General features: G+C 37.0%; 1 protein-coding gene across 1 annotated transcript in view; it reads left to right on the top strand.

The window, feature by feature from the left end:
* NCKAP1 (NCK associated protein 1) overlaps positions 1-9,154 on the top strand; it is a 58,015-nt gene extending 48,861 nt beyond the window's left edge. The window contains exons 28-31 of the mRNA XM_026090981.1: positions 1,281-1,397; positions 4,863-4,972; positions 7,498-7,587; positions 8,168-9,154. Of these exons, the coding sequence (XP_025946766.1) occupies positions 1,281-1,397; positions 4,863-4,972; positions 7,498-7,587; positions 8,168-8,284 (434 nt within the window). The 3' untranslated portion in view covers positions 8,285-9,154. The remainder of the gene's footprint in view (positions 1-1,280; positions 1,398-4,862; positions 4,973-7,497; positions 7,588-8,167) is intronic.
* The last annotated feature ends 16,239 nt before the right edge of the window (positions 9,155-25,393 follow it).

Raw genomic sequence — 25,393 nt, 5'->3', positions numbered from 1 at the left:
CCTAAGAACACGAATATTTTGTGTGTCTGCTGTCTAGATCGTGCCAATTTGTTAGCTGAGAATCTTTTGAACCACAGATTAACTTGTTGACCTAGAAAAGGATAACGGGTAGATGTTTAATGAGTTTAATGGCTTGTGGTGAAAACTGCAGTAATTCAAGGACAATGAAAGTGAGACTGTTGAGAACAACTACTGACATAAGCTCTGTTGTACAGATCTGTAATAAATCTGTCATGCAGGTAGGCATTAGAAGCTGAAAATGCCAACTAAATGTAGTTCCTGCGTGTAGTTCAACACTGGTAGTGGTGTGTTGTACAAGTGTTAACATGAAGCTTACAAGGGAAAACATGGTAAAATAAACATATTAATGTTCTAACAATTTTTCTAGTGCTTCCTCTTATTTGCTCTGGAATAGTGGTGTCTGAGCTTTCCAGCTCTGTTTACTCTGGCAATTTCAAAGGCATGAATGGAGACTCTTAAGTGCTTTTTGACGTTTTTTAACTTTGTTCCCTATCTTCGTTATTGAACACTTCGTTGCTTTTTTTTTCTTTTTCTGTGTATATGGGATGTTTAATATTCTAATCAGTTCAAGAATATTTTAAGTGTTACCTTGGTATTTTTTCCCCTCTAATAGTAGTTGTTTTGGAAAAGAAAAATACAGCTAATTCCAAAAGGTGTTTTGATGTTAAAACATACAACTATCAAGCTCAACTTATTTGAGTAGCATAAAATATAAACATATATATTTGTTTATATACATTATATCTATAATATACATAGATATATCTTCGGATAATACCTAGTATATGAAATAGCATTTTAAATATAATTTTTATTGTGCAGCTGTGTGAACAAGACAGTAAATTTCTGTATGTTTTCACGATTGGTTAGGATCTTGTGTTCTGGATTTTTCCTTCTTTGCAGTTTGAAGCACAGTGCTTTCAGGTGAGCTCTGCCCCCCTGAGAGTGGTGACTGGATTTACACCAGCATGAAAAAATACTTGGCTCAGCAAGCTAAAAGTTTAATGACTTAAATGGTTAAAAGTAATAGGATGGCAGCAACTTCATTCCACAGATAAGAAACTGGACGTTTTGAAGCTTCACCCTGCCCTGTGAAATCTTACTATGGCAAGACTGAGATAATACTCCTCTTTTCAAAATGCAAACATTTTTTTTTCTCCCTCAATTTGATCAGACAGTTTATACTCTAAGCTGCCTGCAGTTGAAAGTAAATGTCTTAAGATGATTTCTGAGTTAAAGGACTTTATTTTTATTTTCAGAAAACATTAGTCCAGAAGAAGAATATAAAATTGCTTGCCTTCTCATGGTTTTTGTAGCCGTCTCCTTGCCAACTTTGGCCAGTAATGTGATGTCTCAGTACAGCCCTGCCATTGAAGGTAATGTTAAATATTTGCTGTGAATGTTTTCTTTGTAGTACTCCTGGTTATTTCTTGAATACTTTTGCTTTAAATATTTACTTAGGTTTTGTAGTGAACAAATTTAAGAATTGGCTAGCCTGAAGTTAGAAAAATTCTCTGAAAGCTATTTTGAAAAGCATTTGCTTAAGTCCTGTTTTCAGATCGCTTTTTATGAAAAGTGGAGATTTTAAGAACAGAAGCAGTTCAAATACTGTAGGGGGCAATCTTGGACTAATATGTGGAATAGGTAGAAAATACATTCTACATTGAGTGTCACAAAGCAAATGTAACCATTACTGAAACAACTATACTAATTATACAAAAGTCTTGCACTAATTAAAGTAAGTTTTCTATATGAATGTACTGTTCATATTACTAAGAATAACATTTTGAGAACAGCATCTGGAAGGTATGAGCTGTGAAAAGAATTATATCCTAAGGAATAGTTCAACTTCCTTATATTAAAAAAAAAAAAAAAAAAAGAAGAAAAACAACTTTGCCTCAAGGAAATTCTTTTCATGTAATCTGCAAAATACTGAGTTCTCTCTTTCAGACAAAATTAAGTTGAATAAGAATGACTGACAAAACTGTTCCAACACATACAAAAGTCGCCTTTCAGCTGTTCATTCTGTTTCCTTTGTGATGTGTACCATGGCTCAGATAAAAGAACATTTGTGTTCTGCATCCATTTACTTGATACAGTGTATTTTTATGTTTTTTAAGTTATGTTATTTTTAATCAGGACAAAATGAAATTACATAGAATGTCTAAGTTGACTTCTGAAAATTAGAAGTTTTGGGAAGAGACCAAAACACCCAAAAGCTTTCAGTATCGCTTAGTGCAGTATGCAGATCAGAATTTCTTGAGAGACCAAAGGTTATGGTTTTAAGTGGGGTATTTATTTTGTAATTATACATGGAAATCAGCTTTCTTGAAGGGGAAATGTTTTCTTCAATTTTGAGAGATTAGAGATTTGTTAACTCTCAAGTCTAGTTTCAAGCAGAAGGCATAGCCTTTTGCCCATTGTGGAAAAGCTGAATATCTCTCTTGTGTAATGAACAGAACTTGAAAATTGATTTGAAAGTCTAAGGAAGTTAGTCAACAACTTGTTTTCGATGGATAGGGACAACAGCTTTTAACCCACAAAGTTGTTTCATGTTATTTGCAGTCTCACAGTATTTCTATCAGTTTTTGCATGGTTTGTCAAAGTGCTGATGGCTGAATGAAACTCTTGATATCAACAAGAGTAGGGAATACCAAACGATTGGGCGAAAAGGGGGAGAATCTTGCTTGTTATAGGACAAGCAGGTTGGTTGTCTTAACTGGGTCCAAATGAACTTGCTTTGTATGGTTAAGACTACATCTGTTAAATACTACTTATACTATTACTTACAGTATTACTTATAACGCTGTAAGTATTGCTTAGAGATTTGTAAAAGAAATCCTCTAGAAATATTTTCTGTTATTGGTTTCTCCTTCAAGTCTCGGTGATACACACCTGTCCCTGCGCAAACTTATTTCTAGGAACCTGAATTAGGCTAGCTAGACATTACTGCCCACGTTCTCTTTCTCCAGTAGGTTAGAGCTTGTGCACGCTTGCTTTCCTCAAACTCCTCTCTCTTCTAAGGACCCTCTTAGTCTGCAGAATGTGGAATGTGTTCACTCTATAAAAATAACTGAGCAAACAGAATAGACCTTGTCAGTCCTGCCTTCCTTCCATAATACTTTTTTTCATCTTTTCTGCCCCTTGTTGTAGAACATCTGTCTTTAGACACTAAATAGTTACTATTTCCAGAATGAGAATGTAACATGTGCTACTTTTTATGAAGTAAACTCCCTGGCCAAATTCTGAATATAACCATCAACAAGTCATAGATTTAAAGAAGGTTCAGCTTTCTAATCTGGCAAGATGTACCTCCCAAATACAGATAGTTCTTGGACAGCTTTAGCAATGTCTACAYGCTTCTTCCATTGACTATTAGTCAAATACTAGACTAGAGTGCTAGTTTTTCATCTAGAGACTAGACTAGGATATTAGTCTACTAGAGGGATAGTCTTTTCCAAAATCTTGAAACCTGACCAGATTGGAAGACAGCAGTTTCTCAGTTGAATTTCCCTTGCTGATGCTTTTTCTACAATCTCTTAGACCTAAAAATCAATTCTATTCAGTTCAAAAAAATATAAACTTAAATCAGCAGAATCGAGCAGAGCAGATGTTCTTGACTGCATGCTCAAGGAAAGTGGCTATTCTATTTTGCATTAGCATATTCATGGAGTAGTATTTAATTAAATAAGTAGGGGACAGCAAGTAGGAGTATCAGCTCTTGCCCAGAGGGGAAAAGGAGTCCACTGGTGGAGGCCCATAGGGTTCTTTGCTGGCACCCACTGTTCAGCATATTCCTAGACAACCTGGAAAAGGGGTGAAGAGTGAAGTGAGAAAACTGTCAGATCATATGAAGTTATGGAAAGTACTGGAGAGAAGAAAAGAGCTGCAGAAAGATATGACACTGAATAAATTGGGCAATAAAATGACAGATGAAATTCATTTTTAAACGAACAGTGTTGCACATGGAGGGCATCCCATCTTTCTCATATGAAATGATGGGGTCTCAGCTGACCTCACTATTCAAGCATGACTTTGGAGTTACGATAAATGACTAAATCAGCAATGGTCAACCCCTCCCACCCCCACCAAACTGCTTAGAAAGAATAGCATATCAGAAGTGTCCATTATCTGCATGCGTGTTAACTCTTTCAAAGACCACTTCCATTGAATGTGTTGACACATTCTCATAATGTCATGTTTGTACAGGTGTCTATTAATTTTGTTTTAACACAGTAGACTCACCTAATTTACCTAGAAGAGATATCAGGCTTCCTGATGTGCAATTCTTCTTAGTTTTCAACCATCACTCTCTTTGAAAACTGGTGTCATTTAATCACCTTACAGTCCTCTGGAGCCTAGGTGAATTTTAAGCAAGCTGTTCTGTACTACAATTAGCAATTCACCAGTTTTGTTTTTGAGTTCCTGTAGATCTCTTGGGTGAATACCATCTGGTCCTGATGACTTGTTCATTTACAGAGAAGGGGAGAAAAACGGCTAATTAGCTTAAGAAAATCCTGTTTGCACATGTCCATTTAGCCTAATCAAGCGGTAATACTCTCAAGCTCTGTAGAAATGAGATAAACTTACAGTGTATGCTTTTCCTTATCTAAAGTCACAAGGGTCTTTGCCAGGCTATTATGATCATTATAGCTTTGCTCTGTACTTCTGATAACATTCATGATATCAAGTGCAGTCTGCAAGAGTACTTTTCTGCTGTTGTGTAAAGCATTAAATGTTGATCTTTCATTGTGACAAATCTGTTTTGTGGTAACATTTTTCAAAGAACACTTTAATTTTCAAACGTGATGCTGAGGTAATTTTTGTATGTTTTTATTTAGGGCATTGCAACAACATACATTGCTTGGCAAAAGCTATCAACCAGATTGCTGCAGCTTTGTTTACCATCCACAAGGGAAGCATTGAAGACCGTCTTAAAGAATTTTTGGCTGTATGTATAATTTAATTTCTACAGCTAACTTCTCTAAAAAGAGGGGAACTCACATGCCCTAATGCCCCTTAATCTATCTGATGCATAGTGCTAGGTTATACAGTGCTGCCGTTAACATGTCAATGTTTTTCTGATTTGCTAGTGTCATCTTTACTGCAGCAATCAGCCATGATAGTATGTCACAAGGTCATACTGTAAAGATTTAGATTGGTATGGATAAATATTGATTAACTTCAGTTTATTCCAATTGTAATATTGCTTCATAGTTTCATGTTACTTATTCTGCTGTAGTTACAGATTGCAGCCAAATTAAGATGATTATATAATACAGGGTTGATTCTGATTAGGAGAAAATCAGATGGGGTTAAGTTACTTTTTGAAGGCTAGCAATAGATCAAAATTTGTATCTTAAGAAGAAAAGTATCTATTGACTTCAGGAAGTATGTTCAAATTCATTGTTTTCTTTTTTTAATCTGATTTTTGGTGCAGAAGATACAAAAGCATTGTTAATGCAAATATACATATAGATTAAATCTAGTAATAGTGCTTTAGCAGTAGTCAGTTGTATGTGATGTTGGAAAGTAACAGTAGCAAACCAATTAATACTAGTGTCATAAATTTTTTCAGTATAATACTTTGTGTATTAGTATTTTAGCACTTATCTCTTATGTTGTGCTCTCCAAGACTGGAAAAAGCAATGTGTATAAAGTCAGGATTCTGTCTGGCAAACCTTTCCTATGATATGTTGAACATTTTAGTTTATATCACTTTTTCATAGAGTGTACCTCTAATTTTCACAAAGGTAAGACATGGCTTCTGTGTTGTACCTTTTGACATGGATGCCCTCCTTAAACAATAGCTGTCTGATTGCTGTATGCTCTGAGAATATTTGGGTAGAGGAATTTTTATGTTCTAGAGTACGTTGAAAATTATAGCTTCTGAAATCCAGTGATGCCTAGAAAAAAGTCAAAAGCTCTTAGGTGGTGGTGAGGAGTTTTAAATATATTTTGGTGTGCTTCTTAGGCAGTTAATTGAACTTTTAAAGTGGCTCCTAATTATGCAATACTTGAAACGAAAGGCTAAAATGGCAGCTTCACTTTAATTTTAAAAATGACTATTTATTTTGAGTGATTCTTGAATTTTGATGTTTGTCCTATAAATGTGAACAAGACCCCCCCCCCTTTTTTTTTCCTAGGTGCTTTAAACAGTTATGGGGGTAACCGTAACTTTCTGTAATTAGAAATTCACAGAAGYAACTTTCTTTTTTCTTAAAAAGATCTTTCACCTTTGGAACTTCATTGCATTTTGTAAAAGAGAAAAACCTTTAGCCATTGACCTTGTCTAATGCAACTGCTGACCATAAAAGAAAAATGGCTGTGTCAAGTTGCATACATTTGACAAGTGAAGGAAACCAGTATAGTTTCATGTGATTTAGAACATTTTTGGTATGAGGCTTGTATTTCTTCAGTGCTGATGAACTAGTTTCCTACCACTGCTTTTACGGCACAGACCATGACTTGGTGGTTCAGATATTTTGTTAATTTTGTTTTTGTAGTACTTTTTACATATCAATTATTGTTACTCAGAAAAGAACGTTACTCTCGGGAAGATGATGTATTGCTTGGAGATGATCTACTTTCTGTCAGAAGTTAATTAAATACAGGAAAATAATCTTAGGTTATTTCATGCTGATGAGTATGCGCTAAGATTCTTTTGTAGTGTGCCTTTTCTCTAACAAATTCTTTCATGGATTAATTTCTAATCTTAAAAAGAGGAAATATTGATGTAGAACTAATATTTTAAGTTCAACTCTATGCCTAATAAGCATATATGGCTTAGGCACATCGCCAGTGCTTGGTGTAAGCACATAACTAATGATTGTACATCTGAAAGTCGAAGGGAATTTTTTTTCTTTCAGATATCTGTAAGTCATGAAAAAAGGGGGTTATCAGCTTATCTGCAAATAAAGCATTTTATCATCCTGATCTTGTAAAGAGCTAAGTACCTGTATAAGTTTCTAGACTGTATAGTCTTTTAAAACTAGTAAATTTGGATTGCTCATGCTCTAGTATATCATTATTCATTGCTTATTAGAGTGACATTTCCTCAAATAAATATATAGTTCTGGAAGTAAAACCTAGCTGTTTTCCTTCTATTGGAAAAATATGTATAACTTCAAGCAATAAAAACTTCAATCATTTTTTAATCTTACAAACATGCAATACTTTTTTGTGCATRTTGGGAAAGACAGAGAAAGTGAGGTCTTGATCCCGTGGGAGTTCTGTCATTAACTTCAGTAGAAGTTCTGTGAGATAAATGAATGGCTTTTTGTAGTAAAATACAGCACATCACTTATTAAACACTACTTCAAATACACAGAAATGACTTGCTGAGAGTAAAACCCAGTGATGGTTAGTGTGCTCAGGATTTTCAGAATGGTCTCACACACACACACACACACACACACGCAGAAGCTGATCAATGTATTGTTTTATTTACTGCTTTGAAATACTCATTTTATATAGCTTGCATCGTCTAGTCTGCTGAAGATTGGCCAGGAGACTGACAAAACTACTACACGGAACAGAGAATCTGTTTACTTACTACTAGACATGGTAAGCTTTTGTCTGTTTTATTTGTATTAGTAGCTTTAGGGATAGGCTTCACATCACATTGTTCAACAAAGGTTTTTCTGGAGTCATCTTTGGTGTAGCTCATCAACCAAGGGAAATTGTTCCTGATGTCATTCTTACTGACATTCAAATGTCAGGGATTACATTTTGGCACCCCTCCCCTCCCCCAGCATGCACAAACACCCATTTTTACCATTGTCCTTGGTTGCCTAGAACATGGTATTACAATGTTCAGATCACTTTCATTGCTGATTTAGTATGTACATTATTAATATAAAATTTCACATTAAAGAAGCGCTGTTCAGCGTGTGGGGGGAAGGAAAAGCTTCTTTGCTCAGAGGTTTTCCATTTAATTTTATGCATCTCTTGGAAATATGACTAGCAGTGAGAAGCAATGTATTTATAGCAACATGTTTCTCCCCAGCATTTAAACTTCGTATTATTTCTTTTTGCTATAAAAACCATCAGTGCTCTTGTGGTGGTGAACAGAAGTATCTATAAGGAATAGATTATTAGGAGCAACCAGAAGATGTTTTGCAAAACTGTTTCTGGTGTTTTTCAGATTGTGCAGGAGTCTCCATTCCTGACAATGGATCTCTTGGAGTCTTGTTTCCCTTATGTCTTGCTGAGAAATGCATACCATGCGGTCTACAAGCAAAGTGTCACATCCTCTGCCTAAGTATCTACTTACTGGAGATAAGACGTAGCACGCATCTATGTGGCCTCAATTTTATCTGTAAACTGTGGAGCTATTTTACTTTATGGCCTGATGAACAGTTTTGTGGATTATAAACTTTTTCCATAAAGTTGTATTTCTGATCAGTGGTTTCTTCATATGGTTGTACTACAATATAAGCTTGGTTGATTTTTAGGTTGCACATTCATGAAGATTTTTTTTTCCTTTTTTTTTGGCATCAGTTATGTTTAAAAAAAAATACTACTTCTGCTATATGTTTTTTGATATTGATCATGCAAAACAATAATTGCTTGTTTATTTCTGAGAAGAAAAATGTATTTAGTGATTATTTTAGATAGTGTAGGTTTCATCTGTGTGTAAATTATTTCATATAGGGAGAGTTATAATCTTGTACCTATTGTTCTTATTGAAAACAGATATTGGATGTGCATTTCTGTGAAGTAATTACAGCATTTGTACTTTTATTTGAAATATTCACCAAACTATATACTATGACACTATCTAACATTAAAAATGTTATAGGACTGCTTATCCCTCAGACAGCAATCCTCTCCCAATGTTCTTAAACAACAGCAAGTGGTGTTGTTTGTATAAAGCATAGTGGAAATTTTTTTTAAACTAACTCTGTGGTGCCCTGTTGGCATTAACACTACCATTGTACCCTGCTGTATAATAAACATTCTTACACATTTATCACATGTTGATAAAATGTTAGCCCTTAACCACTTTTTATATGTTTTAAATTTTTGAAATTCAAGTGTACCTTCCATAACATACAATAAACACTAGACTGTATTATCTGTTGGTGAATTATTTTTAATATAAATGTTATCCTGGTATTTTAAGCTTAAATTTTGCTGTTGTGCATTAATTTACATCTTAGAGTTGGTTAAATATCAATTCTTAGACCTTTTATATGAAGACTTTTTATAATCCTTCATCTACTGCCTTCTGTGGTAGTGAATCCTGTAAAAACTGGAAGAAGGAATTAAAACCAGTGTAAAAAGTCAGTTTAGTGCTATTATCCTTTAAATCTTAATTTTAAATAATAAAGCAAGAGAAGCATTATATAACAGTGATGCCTATTGCACCCATAAAAATAAATGTATTGTTAAAGCATGAAACTTGAAATAATTATAAACCAAGAGAATGTTGCTAAAACCATAACATCAGACATTACTGAGACAGATATATAATAGGCTTTTTTTTTTTTTTAATCAGTCATGCAAATTGGCATGCAGGATAGCATTGGCTCATTTAGTCTGAAAGCTGACCAGATGGTTGTGCTCTTTGATCCACAGCATATAAAGGCAATGCGGTTCTCAATGGCACAGACTCTGGACATTGTATAGAGCCCCTGTTCTTGATGCAACTTATGTGCATGCTGGTAACTTTTTCTATTATGAAAGAGCTGTTGTGTGTTCAGCTACAATAGCTTCCTCTGTCCAAAGAAAAATAAGTACTGGAATAAAATTTTCCTAAGGAAGACAGTTCATCTATATTTTTCCTAATTATGCATTTTATGTTATAACCATGGAACTGGTTTTAAATTGATAGTTTAGTACCATAACAAATATGTTTGTTCACAAAGAAGTTAGGTTAAATGTGAGACTTACAAGTTTTATTCTTTTTTTATTTATAAACTACTTTCAAATTAATCTTAATTGTAATGTAGCTATTTGTGGGGAAAAAAATAATGCCTGTTTTCAAGAGTAAGTCTTGAATATCTGAAGTTGTGTGGCTTAAGAAATAACCTATTTTGTGTCTTTAATGTTTTGTTTGTTTGTTTTGTTCAAAGGGATTGCATTTAGTCATTTATCTCTGATCCCTGTCAAACTCTCCACTGTCTGAGGTGTTAATGATCTAAGTCTAGAAAATTGGTAATTTCTGACAGATAATGAATGCAGTATCTTCAAGAAGCTACTTCTGACACAGTTTTGATGCAGTCGTGAATCTTTTAGACTCAGTTTCTATAGGAGATGCTGTGTGAGTGTGTTACACTGTGTGGTACACACATGCTTGAGATTTCTTTTAAACTCTAACCTTCCTGCAAAAACTCAGAGCAAGTTCAGAACTGAACTGAAAAATGGGACAGTCTGGAAAGAATGATTTGAATTAACCCATGTATTGGGCTTTTTTTTTTCTTTTTTTTTGGGGGGGGCAGTTCTCGCTAAGTGACAATTATTTCTGGTTTCGGCTGAGCTACCACAAAGCTATTTAGGGCTTCAGCCTGCTTGTTGAGGCCAGAGCACATCAAGTGCAGCCCTGGAGGCAACCTGTGTCCATGCGCTACACAAATTTTGATAAACTGACTGAACCTAGAATTTGGGGGAGAACGGTACAGAAGGAATGCCTCCTCCTCTGGAGCCTGAAATATGTCCTCAACTTAGTAAGCTCAACTGTTGATGCTGTTTATTGAGTCATCTTGGCTGCTGCCTTGTGCATTTCTGCAAGTGCTTGTAAGTTCTGGAACATAAAGTACAGACAGCTGAGCTGGTTCCATAGTTTGAATCAAATGTCAAATTAGTGGTAGGGGGAGGGGTTCTGCCTCATGGAAAGAGCGTATGAGAAGAACGTCCTCTTGCTGCCCAGAAAACTATTTCATTTGGTTTGGGGGGGGAGGCGWTCGTCAGGGCAAAAGACTACTATCAAAAATAACGACACCTTCACCAAGAAGGTGCAAGTAAAACATCTTTCTGTGAATATGGTGGGGAAGACAAGGGAAAATAATTGCAGAATAAGCATTGATTGTTTCTGCACTACAGTACAGTGTAGTGCAGTACAGTAGCCATGTATTAGTCTAGCGAAAGATAGCCTGTATACCAAGAAAACTACGCCTTCTGTTTRAAAGCTTTGGGATTGAAAGCAAAATGTTGCCTGACAGGTTGTGGGCAAAATCCAGTTTGCTTTAGAAGGGCATGAACATGGTTCACTGGGCAAAGCAAGGAATTTAAATGACAGCTACCCACATTTGATTTGTTTCATGGATGAGAACCATGCTTTTCAGGGTTGTCAAATAACCAGCTTTCAAAAATACCCAGACTTATGCCTATCTTTTTAAATATAAACTTCGAAGCATTTTTTACAATGAAGTTGTCTTCCATTAAAATGACAAATGTTTTTACTCTAAGATGACCACTCTATGTATGCTTTTGCTATTTGTCGTGTTAGTAAGGCTGTAAATGTCTGTACGCATAAAATCAAAATGGCCCCACTGACCTATGTCCAGAACTATATCTAATTTGCTCTTAATGAGTCATGCTCTTTCCTGTACTACTAGGTCAAAACGACCCGTTCACTGGATATAGTGTCACGGTGTCTTACACAATTCATTAATTCAAAATGCTTGTATTGAATTCTGAATCAAAAGCATATGTTGAGCTTAGTGTAAAGCAAGGGGATTTGAGTAGTTTCTAGACTTTCAGACTATCACCTTGTTCATGATTATAATCTCTATGTAATCTTTTCCAAATAATAAACAAAGGTGATCAAACAAAAAAATAATACTGACATCTGTGTGAGAGTACAGGAGAGAGTTGCAAAGCTGCTAGTTATGTGTTTGAAATCCTGATATCGGTAAATCCAGTTCATAGTCCATTAACAGTATAATTTCATATCTTGCCAGTAGCCACTTCAAAGTTGTGACCAGAAGAAGATGGAAAGATATTATCTCAGATTATCTGCACTTTTCTGTTCCTGCCTCCCTGTTCTTGCCTCTAATGCAGTCATTGTATGGCCTTTGAGTTTGACTAAATTTGAGATAAATCCATGGGCAGCCCATGCAGAGAGCAGATTCACATTTGGGAAGAGCAGTATTATTTTAAAATATAAATTAATTGATAATCTCTTTAAAAACAGCAAGAACACAATAGCTACAAAAGGAATGAAAGAAAAAGAAGGTAATAGGGGAGTGAGTTGAAAACTGATCACAGAGTGCGCAGAGAAAGGCACATTACTCAATGACTGAATCAGTTTCATAACTAAGTCCTTATTCTGGCACTTTTGATAGATTAAAGTTAGATTGTATCTCACTGACTCCACAGTAGCATTTAAAATCTCAACTGAGATGTCATCTGCTTTCCACTTCGTAAGTGAAGTAGCAGATTTGTTCAGGTTTAGGATCATTTGTAAATTAGGACTGCTTGCAAGTGTACAGTTTTGAGACATCTTAGTCTGAATGTTTGTCAAGTCCAAGTCAGCAAAACTGGATAGGAATGTATCTATTTCTGTTCTAGTGAAACAATATAGATGGGGTCTATACTACTTGGGATTAGTTCCATTTATGTCTTTAAAATGGAAAAGACCGCGAATGATGTTTAGCAATAGTGATACTCATTTGTTACAATGATATCAAGTAAGTGAAAGGACTTATCTCAACAGTTTATTATGTTCGTGTAAACAAAGTCCTTCAAAAGGCTGAAAAGCAGCTGACACCTGCTTTAAAGCTAACAGAACTGTGACTGCGAACATGACTTCTAGCAACATGACTTCTAGCGTAATGTTGTATACTCAAGCTGTCTGGACCTCAAGTCTTAGGCCTATGTGCTGTTAAGTGCTCAATGGTCTTAGTGTGAAGGGTGGAGAAATGAAATTAAAATCAGTGATAACTGCCTAGCAGCATTTTAAAACTACCATATACACTATTTGGATCACGAACAGGGGGCAGTGAGGAGTACTGGTAGTTTCCAACACTGCAGCTGAGATGCAAAGCAGACAAAACCACAGTTGTCGTCTCCCTAAGGAAAACTACCGATAAAAAAAATCCCGTGGTACTGGGAAATATATTTTTCTGAATTTTTATTCTAATGACTCCAGCATGATGACTGACAGACATGAGAATAGAGGACTGGGTGACTGTATATTTGTCTTCTGTGGGTAGGTAAAATAAACAAGCATTTGTTAGTCACAAAACCTTAAGGAAGTTTATTTCCATCCATTTAAACTGGCAAATATTTGTATGTATGCATGTGAGCTCTACTGCTAAAATAGGAAGGGGAAAAAAAAAAWTTTTGTTTCTAATTTTAGAAAACAACCCTGTGGCTTCAAGGAGAGCGAAAAAGCAAATGTATGTAGTCTATAAACAAGGAAGAAAGGTAAGCTGAAAAAAGCTTGTTGGGAGGTTAGTTTTATGGATCTTGTAAAAGAATTACTAGGGAAGACAGCAAAATGGTCTACCTTTAAAAAACTATAAATATTTTCTGGAAAAATGCCACTAATTCTTTCCCTTGATATTAGCTTTACTAAGGAAATTTACTTGGTGGGCAAGTAAAGCAGGTTTTAAGCATTTTGGTTATCAACACTGTCATCCCATTGTTTCACATGTTTTTGCATTGTAGTTCAAAAATATTCTTAATGTCATGAGGGAATTGGAAGATTAGCATTTTAATAATTTCCTGGGTGTGATTTTTATTCTGCCACTGCTGAAGTGTTTGTGGGATTACAAACTATGATTTAAAAGTCAGAAGGTTCCAAAAATATCCCCCAAATGACACTTTTAATAAAAAGCTTTAGAATCGCTAATGGATAGTTTGAAGTGATTGTAAATCACTGGACATGCTGAACATTGTGTACTGCTGCAAAGGACTGAAAGAGCTGGCAAGCAAGGAAAGGGCTCTGTGGGAATAACAAGATTTTTTTAAGGAGACTAGGCACTTACTATAAGCTCCATATGACAGCTAGGTTGTAGATTATATTATTATGTAATAGCTTCATTTAAATTATGTTGTGGTATTTATGTTCAGCCCTAGCCTATAGACCATCAGCTGTTACTTAATTTTTATGAATCTTTTAACATCTGTTTTCTACCTTCATTCACTTTCTCTAATAGAAACAAAAATAAAGGGGAGAAAATGTGAACACCCTTGCTAAGTGATAGAAGTGGCTGCAGACTCACTAATTCTATGTGATTTTAAAGATTTTCAGTAAATCAGAAAAGGGACAATGAGTTGAGTTGTGAAGCTAAAAATAAACATCAAACAGCTACTCATCTGGAAAGCATTATCTGTATTGCACATTTACCATTACAAGGGGTCTGACAGGGAAAGAAACATGCAATCAAGACTTGGAGCATAACATATACATAAGGAAACTGAAAATCTTAGCTTGAAAGAGTTAAAAACTTCTGTGAGTGTGGTTGACTTTTTTAAAATATAGATATTTTTACAGGATTAGATTTCATAGTTTTCTGTTTTCCAGATCATTTGCTGTTTGTAAAAACATCTTGCAGGTGTATTAGTAAAAGCTTTAAGGAAAGGCAACATTTCTTTTCCTAAACTTGTTGAGGTTCCAGTACAAACCCCTTTACGATCCCAGCAGTAACTGCCAAAAATATCAGCAAAGTATACATGAGCTATTTTGGCTTCTATTTATTCATAATACTTGATCCTATCAGATGCCGAACATAGTCAGCTCCTATAAAAGTCAGTGGTTAAGTCTGAGTTTCAGCACCTGGCAACATTAGGCTATTACTGTAAAACTCAACCATTTTTGCACGTCTTATTTTTAGGCATGGGTGTGATTTTGGTACTTAATACTGCTGTGTACTGCTAATAAATCTGTACAAGCAGAAGCAAAGGCAGACTTTGGCACTGCAACTGGAAGGCTATAAATCTTAAATAGTAAATTTATAGTTTAACAAAATTAAATTCTGAGTGGTTACGGCATTTAAGCTTAGGAATATGAAATTATTTCTACAGAGGCCAGAATGGAAAGGCAGCATAATGTATATGGTATTATACGGCTTTGCAGTTTTTGCCTTAAATGCTCCATCTGGAGGTCATTATAGCTCAGAGAGGGTTAAGTGGATTCTGTTGTGTCTCTAGAATGACCCACAGTGGGAGGGAAAGATATATTTTTATATATGTTCTAATCTTGCTATAGCAAACTCTCATGAGCCCAGGTTAACTGTTCGTTATCATGTTCATTATAATAGCATATAGCAATTTGCACTAGAATGATGAACAAAATGTGTATTTAAACTGAACATCTGTATATAATACTATTATGGAGGCTATCTTATGTTAATAAATGCTTGAGCAGTAATTAAAAACAAATTTTAAAAGAAAAAAATGTATACCTGCATGTTAAGGTAAGAGTAAGAAAATGTGAAGAAAAAATGATTGCTGTATCAAGATAAAACTTGTCTGCTCTGAGTCAATATACTGTTTAAAATGTTAGTTTTTGCAGATGGGGAAAGGTTGTTACAAGATTTGTAACAGCCTCCTTGATTGTGTGTGCTAGCCAGTATATGCTGAAGATCATCAGTTTTGCTTGCTGGATGATAAAGGGTCCTGTACGAGAAAAGATATTCAGTCAGAAATTTGATAAGAATAAATATGTGGAAGGAAGATGAAAAGCTTAATTCTGGCACTCTCTGACTTTCAACAGTTTGACTGACAAGTTGTAATTACCTTGTGTATTACATAGTCCAGGTGAATCTAGCAGTTAATATTTACATGGGCCAGTTGGCCACACTGGAGCTAAAGATTTTCCTATCTACTCTTGGATGTATTGCAGTAACTATCATATTAACAATATATCTTTTTCCTAATCCAGTCACTGAAACGGATGACTCATACCTTTTCTAAAATTAAATGTGCATTTTTGAAGGGATAGAACAAAAGATGTAAGCTTATTAACAGTCCTTGAGGTAGGATCTGTGAGGGTAAGCAAGTGCAGAGAGTTATTTCCCTGAATGTTGCTACCTTGGGAAAGCTTTTCAGAAATACTTTTGGGAAAGCTGAGTGATGAGTATAGCATTTGGAGCCCTGACAAAAAGTCTGATATAATGCTATGTAGTGCCAAGAAAAGCAAGGACCTAAAGTCCTCTGTCATGTCTAGCCACATTTAAACATGGAAGCTGACAAGGCCTTCTTCTGAGCTGATCAGAATATCTGAAACTACAATTTCTGAACAGAGTATAATAATTTGTACTCAGCACCTCAGTCTGTAGCAGACAGGCTCTTCATTTCGCAGAGCAGATGCCCTTAAGGTCATGCAAGTGCGCAAGTCTCTACAAGCTTTAAACCTGAACAGTAAGAAAAGGCGATAATCATAGCTTTTCTTGTGCCATCCAGAGCTCATCTCCAATGCCTGTAGGTTTACTTGTGAACTCCCAGCCAACTAGATTTTGTCCTGAGGAAGCACTTTCTCAGTAATCATGGATGGGCCACAACAATAAACACTGAGTACTAAGAAAYGGGATTATATTTCAGTTCCCTGAAGTGTCATCTCTCTTCCATCTGACCCTTTTGAATTGCTGCAGATCTAGTGACTGGCTTCTAATCAGCCTGGACTTCTTATCATGGCATGAAAGCAGATTTTTTCTTTTTATTCTTAATTACACTGATGACAACACAGTTAAAACTTGTTTCATACCATGGTGCTGACTGGGGGGTAGTGTAAAGGAAGCTGAAACGGGTTCACTTGCATGAAGATTTATTATCAGGGTTCATAACTGATGGCATACTAGTGATGATGTTAATGCCACTCTACTGATGAAAATTACTTCAGGGGGGAAATTAAAGTAGGGGAGAGAGCGGAAATGGTAAATTCTCCCCAGGAGCCAGCTGGGAAGAGAAGCAGACGAGCATCCTCCCTGGGCGTACTCTGCAGTCCACCCCGCCATGAGTTTTCCTTAGAAGCTATATAGCTTTCGGCAAGACCTGCTCAAACTCCCTATTGTTTGTTCCGGTTCGTGACGCTATCGGCATTGACAGGCGCACACTTTGCTCAGGGGCTGGTGCTGCACACTGGTCGGTTGCTAAGCCCAGTGCATGCATGTTACTGGGTCCCCCAACATAAGCTACAACCAGAGGATGGAAACGGGGTGGGGGAAGAATAGACGATTCCCATGCTGACAGCAATCGCTTTTCTTGGGAAACTACCACCCCAGCAGTGCCAGGCTTTGCAGGCATGGGGCCATGAGAATGACAACCTGGGAATGGCAGCAACAAGGGGCAAACATTGCCCTGGCGGCACCAGGAAAGGCTGCGGGGGCAGCTAGGGCCGTGGGGCTGCGAGCGAGGGCAGGGCGCCCACAGCAGCCTCTGCCCTTTGCAGTGCTCAGGCCCCTCCAGCCCTGTATGGCAGCAGGCAGCACTTCCTTTCCCTGCGGAGGGAAAATCCTGAGTTTCTCTTCCAGGAGGGAAGCAGGAGCTAGAGCGTTTCAGCTGTAAACATGAATCACATTCCAGCAGAGCCCTCAGGGTGTACGCAAGTCATTCACAGCTGTCAGAGTAAGAATCATGTTCAGGACGCTAATTACATTTTGATAAATACAGTGAGTGAGTATGGATGGTCATTCTTCATCTTTGCACTGAAGAATTGCCAAATTAACACAGACCTGATGAGAAATAGCGGCATGAACTTAAAATGGAGATATTTCAGTTTGAAATACAAGTAGTAATAGCAATTAGATTATTTTATTTTTAAAGATTTAGAACCATAAAAAGCTCACGGATAAATTTTGAATTCTATGTCATAGTCACAGATCTGAGTAGTTATAGATTATCAATGGAAAGCATTTATTGCCTTTGAATTTATGACATGTTCTCCCAAGTGAAAAGATGGAAGTCYCTCAATATTCAAATGTGGACTTAACACGTGTTAAGCCTGGGCATGAGGAAAGTTGTGGATGTAATTACTCCAGCTAAACTATAAACTGCAGCATTTCTTTCTCTGCTGGAAGCTATCCACTGAAAGACTATTGCATTTAAGATGAGATGGGATGATTGTCAAAGGAGGATGACAAAGATGTTTCATGAGGTTCAGCTTTTTGTCTTCTGCTGTGAGTCTCTTCATCGTGACTGAATGCTTTGAAAAGCATATACTCCTTGCAATAAATCTGGCCATGGATTTAAGCAGGAAAACTAATACACATTCCAATATCCAGATGGAAAATAAGCATTCCAGGTAGAAAACCTGACTATCAGGATGCTGTAAGCCCTTATGTGGCCTCGCAGTCTGGGAAAGTTCCAAGCAGCCAACAAATTCACCCTGCAAAATGCAGGTTCTGAGGTATGTATATATGTGTATGTCTGTAGACCAAATGCCTACAATAGGCAGTGTTGAACAGAATTGCTATTGGCATCATCATGTCGTTGAAATGCATGTCAGTTATGGTCCTTAGCATTTAAAGATAAAGTGGCACATTTTCCTACCCATACTATTAACTTTACCAGTAACATAGGATGTAAAGTACTAGGAAAAAAGTTTTTTTGCTGACATTCCAAGAAGAAAGGTAATGTGAGCAAATATCAACATGAAAAGTTTGATCCTAAGATGCATACAGACCCTGAGGGCACAGGATAGTTGATAATGAGCTGTCTAATAAAAACAGCATGAAAAATTACCAGTCTGAAAGAAACTGCATTAAAAGAACCTTTTCTTCTTCCTTTCTACTTCTAAGTCATCTATGTAGAAGCTTGAAATATTATGAAAATAAGTTAACAGTCCCCTGTGTTTTGTCTACCTGAGGGAGCTGTAATAAGACCCCGGCTGGAACAGGAAAAGTACAATAAATCCCTTTTTTATGACTCTGTAAGTCAATGATTTTATGGTTTTAGTAACAGCTATGTAAGACGTACTTTAGGTTTTTTGGGGGGGTATATATAAGTAAATTAAATTGTAAGCAATACCCAGATCACTATAAAAAGGCTCAGGAAAGTGAAAACCTCTTCTGAATACGTATTTTTTTCTTGGTTAGTTTTCTTCTTAGGAACAGTCTGAACTGCTATGAACATTGCCGTGCTTGCACTTCTTTTAGTTAGAATGGGTGGGAGTATACCAGAAAACATCTAATGGTTTATAAATATTAGCCCATTGCCCAAGCTCTTGTTGATCTTTTTACTGAACCAGTAACAAGATCAGCAGTCTACCAAGCCTATGAAAAAAAGTCTTGCATGTTCTCTAAACACTATCACAAGTTGCCAGTTTGGAGGGTCTGGCAGAAGATGAAACCTAAAGGAAAAGCATCTAGCACTTACAGCCTAATACAAGCTATTCTATACAGTAACAATAGTTTTTATAGTGTCCAAAATATAAATGTACCATGCAACAAGGGCCTTCATCTTGGGTAATTACCAGAAGAAACAACACAGCTGTTCTGCATTTTTTCTAATCTTCTCTCTAATTTTCCTGTTCTGAGTTTCACCCTCTTCCTTCTTAGTTTTAGATTCATACTCACTTCTCAGCAGGTCATGATAGACTATGGAGTTAAATGCATGCGTATTGTCTACTTAATATCATTCCTTTTAAAAAATGTAAGTAGAGATTCATTGGTCTGTTGAACTCTGCCCCAAGCAAGATTAGGTGCTACATGATTTGAAGTGGGCTCCTTTACTTCTTGTAGCCTATAAACAACTCCTACATCATAGCAGTAAGTTGCCAGGACATATATGGGGCTATTGTACAGAATGCTTTGAATTTCACTTTTAATAATGTAGTATTTCTAATCATATGCTGTATTCAGTAATATATTTCTTACTGCTTAAACTTAAAATATTTAAATATATATTTTAAACCATTAGCAAGTTTTGCTAATGTATAATTCTAACAACTAAGCTGGACACCACAGCTTCTCAAAAAATTACCTCTCGCTTCTTAAGCCAGTTGCTCTTTCTCTGACTCCTACAAGAGAAAAACAGGCAGAGGAGGAAAAAATAGACACTATTAAAGGGGAAAAAAAAACAATAAAGGAATAAATTGATTCCAGCTGTCTAGAAACAGCTCTTTGCTCAGCTTCCATTTGGGGAAGGGTACAGGAAGAACAAAGACGCCAACCCCTTTTCATGTGCTCATCAACTCTGGGAGCGCTGTTACATTTACATGCCCAAATAAAGTTACGCAGCCATCTGCACAGCTGTGCGTGTTATCAAACCACCTCCAGCTGAATTCCATCCTCATGTCACGGCAATTCCACTGATTTTTATGGTGATACACAAGAGTAACTGAGGGCAGTTTGCCCCACAAGATATATTTTGCACTATTGTGGATTACAGAGATTCTTACAGAATGTAATAACAATAATAAAACTTCTCTTCAATTTTCATATGAACCACTTTGAGGGCAAATCCTCTTCTTAGGCCTCAGACCCAGTAAGGGCTTGTATATTCTAGGAAATGACTTCATGTGATACCATGTGCTGTATTATTATTCTTTAAATTTATAGGTATGTATCAACCCCTTAAATCCTACCACAAAACTCATAGGCAGCTAGGGCTTATTACAGAATGCCAACTGAACATGCTTTATAAAGAAATCTGTGCTAGTCATAGACAATACCAAGCTGATATAGTGCTAAATAATGTCGCCCCTGTTAATTTGACTAACCTCCTTTTGAGATGGATCTCCATTATACAAGATTAGGAATCCAAATATTGTCCCCATCATTGCCAAAGGTTTAATGTTGTACATACAAGTTGTAGAAAGAATTTTTTATTCCTAAATCTTAAGAATGTTTCAAGAGAAGGAGGTGAAATTCCCAACAGTGGTGTAGTGGCACGCAAAATAAAAGCTATTTCCCTGCCTAACCTTTTTGTGTGCATGAACTTTGGCTAAAAACATATGCTAAGAGCATGTATCATTTGTGTAATCATTTGGAAAATATACACCTCAAGGCTGAGCAGTTGAAGCACAGGCATCCCAGGCAATGATGAGCCAGCCACTTCACTTCTCTCATCGCAGTTCTCCCTGTGCAAAATGGGAATGGTGTTTTTGATCTCTTATAGAGTATTTTGAGATCTGCTGCTGATGAGTACTAAATATAACAGCCCCGGCAACTGTTTTGCTCAGTTAACAGACGAACTCTACCTTATTCATTTTACAAACATACACATACTTTCATCTCAATTCACAGTTTCTATCTTTTGCAGCAACTGCCTGTGAAGACAGAAAGTAGATTCTTACTTGACCTTTTTCCTCAAGTCATTTTTTTTCCTCTGGGTAATCTTTCCATGTGCAGGACAAACCACTGCAACCATGACTTCTATAGCATGAAACCAGTCCCTCCTCTTGTCTCTTCTTTTCCTTTACCAGCCTCTTACCATATCTTTACCATATGTTTTTAAAAAGCTGGCAAGACTGAATATATGCAAATGGAGCTGTTGCTTCGGTTAAAAAAAAAAAAGAAAAAAAATCAACAGATGTTTGGGTATAGATAATCTGTAAAAATGAGAATGTGTTTCAGGTCAGTGACCAGACTATGTTTGCCAAGTTTCAGCCTGAGGTGAATTTTTACAACCAAATATAACCTGATTTATAATGGAAATACTGACAGGCTGTTAATGCTGACAGCCCTGTTGCTCAGCAGCCTCGCCAGAGCCTGTGAGGGACCATTCCTGCTGGGAGGGAGCTGGAGCGCCAATGCCAGCGCTGCCTGTCAGCGCTGAGTGCTGCTCACAGCGCAGGGCTCCCCCCGAAACAGCACTGGGGGCTGCGAGCGGGACAGGGGAGGCAACCCCCTGCAAACTAAATGAATAGCAAGCATGTTCATGTAGAAGTTGCAAGATTTAAAAACAGATCGCATGGGAACATAATTTACTACTTTTGAGGTTATGTGGATGTCACCATTTGCTGTACTGAGAAAGCAAGTGCAGTATTGTTTGTGCTTGAAAAAAAAAGTGCAAGTTATCTCATGTAAATCTAGATGTGGAAAAAAAAAAGTCTATGTTTAATTGATAGACTTGTAGCACATATGGAACTATTCAACACAGATATGCCCTAGGCAGACCTACCTACCTACCAGAAATTATCTGCCCATAAACTGTAACTTACAGGAGCAAAACAGTCAAAATGTTGTGGGGGATGTAAAATGTGTTTGAATGAAAAAGGAAAATCTATTTGGAGTCAGAAAAAGCTGGGTCTGAGTATTCAAGAGAAGAATTTGACCCTGCAGGGATACAAAGGGAAAGTCATTACTCCTCAAGCCAACGGAGCTGTTTCACTGAGTCTGAATGAGGCTCTAAAATAACAGTGAGTGCGACTGTGTGTTTATAAGGGTTCAGCTCTGCAGTATAACTAACGAAGGAACAGGCTGATTGAGATACCAGACTAAGACAAAAGGAAATTCAAGTTTGATTTCTGAGTTCACAGCAGATTTCCTAATCCAGTTTAGATGAGCTTAGATTGAGGTCAGATGTGTTAAAGAAAAGAAAGAAAAAAAATCTCTACTCCCACTTAGAGAAGGTCAAAGCTTGCAAAGTGCTCAACACCAGTCAGCTCTTACTGGAAAATTTTTTAGCCAATTTTTAAAAGAGGACAATATATCAGGGAGTGATTTATCTGGAATATTGACACTCAGTTATGGGTCCTGAGTTGTTTTGCATGTATCGGTCTCTGCAGGTACAGGTGAGGATGCCGTTATTTCCTCTGTCCCACCCTTTGTCTAGACTAGACCTTTGAGGTCACAACTATCCCTAACACAACGGGGAACCTATTTTCAGTTTTAAGATACTTTTTGAACACAAATAATCAATAGTAATAATATTACTGAAATTTCCATGTTTTGTCTTCTAAAATAAAAGTTTCTTAAAGTATGCTATTAAATTCCTCTTTGGAAAAAAAAAGTGTACGTACTTTTCTTGCAAAGCATAGGAAACGTTTTAAAGTTGTTCTATGTAACTAACCATTCTAAAATAGACTGGAGGTGACCTGAAAAATTATTCCCAGAGATCAGAAAGATATAGAAAGATAAAATACAGAGATTAGCAAATTTCATGCTGGAGGATACAAATATGTACTAGAGGTCATTCAGCAAACAGTGGATTATAACACATTTTTAAATGGTTCTGGTTCCTTTACATCACTCTGCTCTTGATCTTGCTCTCCTCTAATATCCCAGGATGCGCCACTCCCAAAACAATCATCACTGTCAGTCAAAGTCCACTAGAGAAAGGCAGCATATTCCAGTTCTCAACCAGGTGGGTAAGTTTTTCGATTAAACTGCATACTTTTTAAAACATATTTTACATTACAAGAGGAAATTCAAGCCTCAGACTTTGCTACAACTAAATTTGAAGAGCTGAGAGGGAGAGTCAAGAGAGATCTCTTTTTAATCCACTCTGTAAATGAATGAGTTTCATTTGCTTATCCTTGTACTTATTTTGCAAGCATTTATGCACACAAAGTGATGTGAGCAGCCTGACTGAAGGCAACTGAGACTACTCACGTGCACCCTTTTCCACATATTTCTACAAGTTTGTGAGGTTGAAAGCTAGTTCTGGAAGTGCTGAGAACAATTCTTCCCTTCCAGTTAGCACCTGTCTGCTGAGGGGGGGGAAATGAAAGGCTGAATACTCATAAATAGTTACTTCAAATTGTAATGAATTTAGTAGAACCAGATTTTTCCCCATTTTAAATTAATAAGAGTGGTGTATTGGTGTTAGTGAAAACTGGGTTTTTGTAACTCCACAAGTTATAAGTAAGTAACCAAGTTAGGTAACTTCATAACTTCATGATTTTTTTGTACAGTAACTCAAGCATTTGCTGTTGCATGGTATCCATAGCACAATTTTTGTTGTTTTAACATTCGCTGAGCATCTTCAGAAAGTCCAAGTCACAGAGATGTTAACAACTCACACAGAATTGCTTCCACTATTGATCCTATAAAAGTTTAGGTCCAGATGAACAGAAAAATCAGTCACTGTGACAATTACCAATTGCTAATAAACTTCATTGCTGAGCCTCATTGCTCAGGCATACACTGAAATGTGCCCAGTACATCTCAGCTCCTATTGGATTTATTAGTAGTCACTGTACGGTTGACGTGTCTTAACTTGAACCAATGGGAGTTTTGCAACTGAGTTAAAGGGATCAAGACTTCATCTGCAATAATCAAGTTAAAAATGTAAAAAAGTCTTTCAGGCATTAGGATCCTGAATTTCAAAGTCTGTAAACATGCTTGCTTTCATAACCTATTCAAATTTTTGTTCCAGTTTCCATGTACTGGCTTATGATACATGTTTGATTTGATGGCAGAAACTGAAATAATAAACACAGTAATACCACAATAAAACTAAAACAAAGCCATGATCAAGCAGTTGCTTGTTACCTCCATAGCTAGGAAAAATTTATTCGGTTACTAACTATTAATTCAAGTCAGTATGAAAAAAGCCTTTATATCAGGGCTGTTTTCTTTCCCCAGATCAGCTGGAATACCCCTTGTCATGTCACTGCTCTATGTGCTATTTACACGTCAATATATGGATTTTTTTTTAATCTTAAAGAATTTTAATCTTAAAGAGCAGCAGTCCAGTTGAGTTTGCTTGATGTTAATTTGGCTTTTTTTTTTTTTTAAGTCCCTCATTATTGATTCTCCTTTAAAAATGATCACTCATCCAAGATGTCAAGGTGATTTTTAACATACACTCTCTAACCAAATTGCAACTAACTGTCCAACATGTATTACAATACTTATGAGAAATACATTTGCATCTCAGTCTATAACACCATGTACAGCAGCAAACATAAAAACAGGTATTTCTCATATCATACATGAATATTTCTCAGGGACTAAGGTAGAAAGCGATGCATTTATCTCCATAAATCAGTATTTTTATCTGCTGTTTCTGTTCGAAGTTCACCTTTTAGGAAGGATGGAACGTTTTTTAAACACTAAATAGCATTTTTTTTTCTGGCATAATTGAGATGTTAGTGCTTACTCTTGTTTCATTTAAATCGTCCGAATGACACTGAACCACCACACAAAAATGCCGGCTCTCTGTACGGCTCGATCATTTAAGCGCTGCCTGCAGTTCTTTGTTCTAAAACAAGCTGGTGGCGAAAAACGCGCTTCCGMCCCAGGAGCTACCTCAGCGGCACCGCGTTACCACGACGTGACCGCGCAGCCCCGCCGCCGCGGCGAAACAAAGCGCGTTTCGGCGGCGGGGACGAGACGGGACGAGACGGGTCTCCCGTCTCGTGCCGGGTCTTGCTGCTCCCCTTGTCRCCAGTTTAGTCTCCAGGGCACCGAGAAACAGCTCTGCCCCGCTCCGCACCTCACCGCGCCCACACGCGGCAGGACCCGCCCAACGGCCACGGCTCTGCCCCGCCCAACGGCCCCGGCCCCGCCCAGCGGCCCCGCCCAGCGGCCCC

The sequence above is a fragment of the Apteryx rowi genome, unplaced genomic scaffold (assembly GCF_003343035.1).
Source record: "Apteryx rowi isolate R43461 unplaced genomic scaffold, aptRow1 scaffold_89, whole genome shotgun sequence".
In the NCBI taxonomy this organism is placed as follows: Eukaryota; Metazoa; Chordata; class Aves; order Apterygiformes; family Apterygidae; genus Apteryx; species Apteryx rowi.
This window is presented reverse-complemented; position numbering and strand designations above follow the sequence as displayed.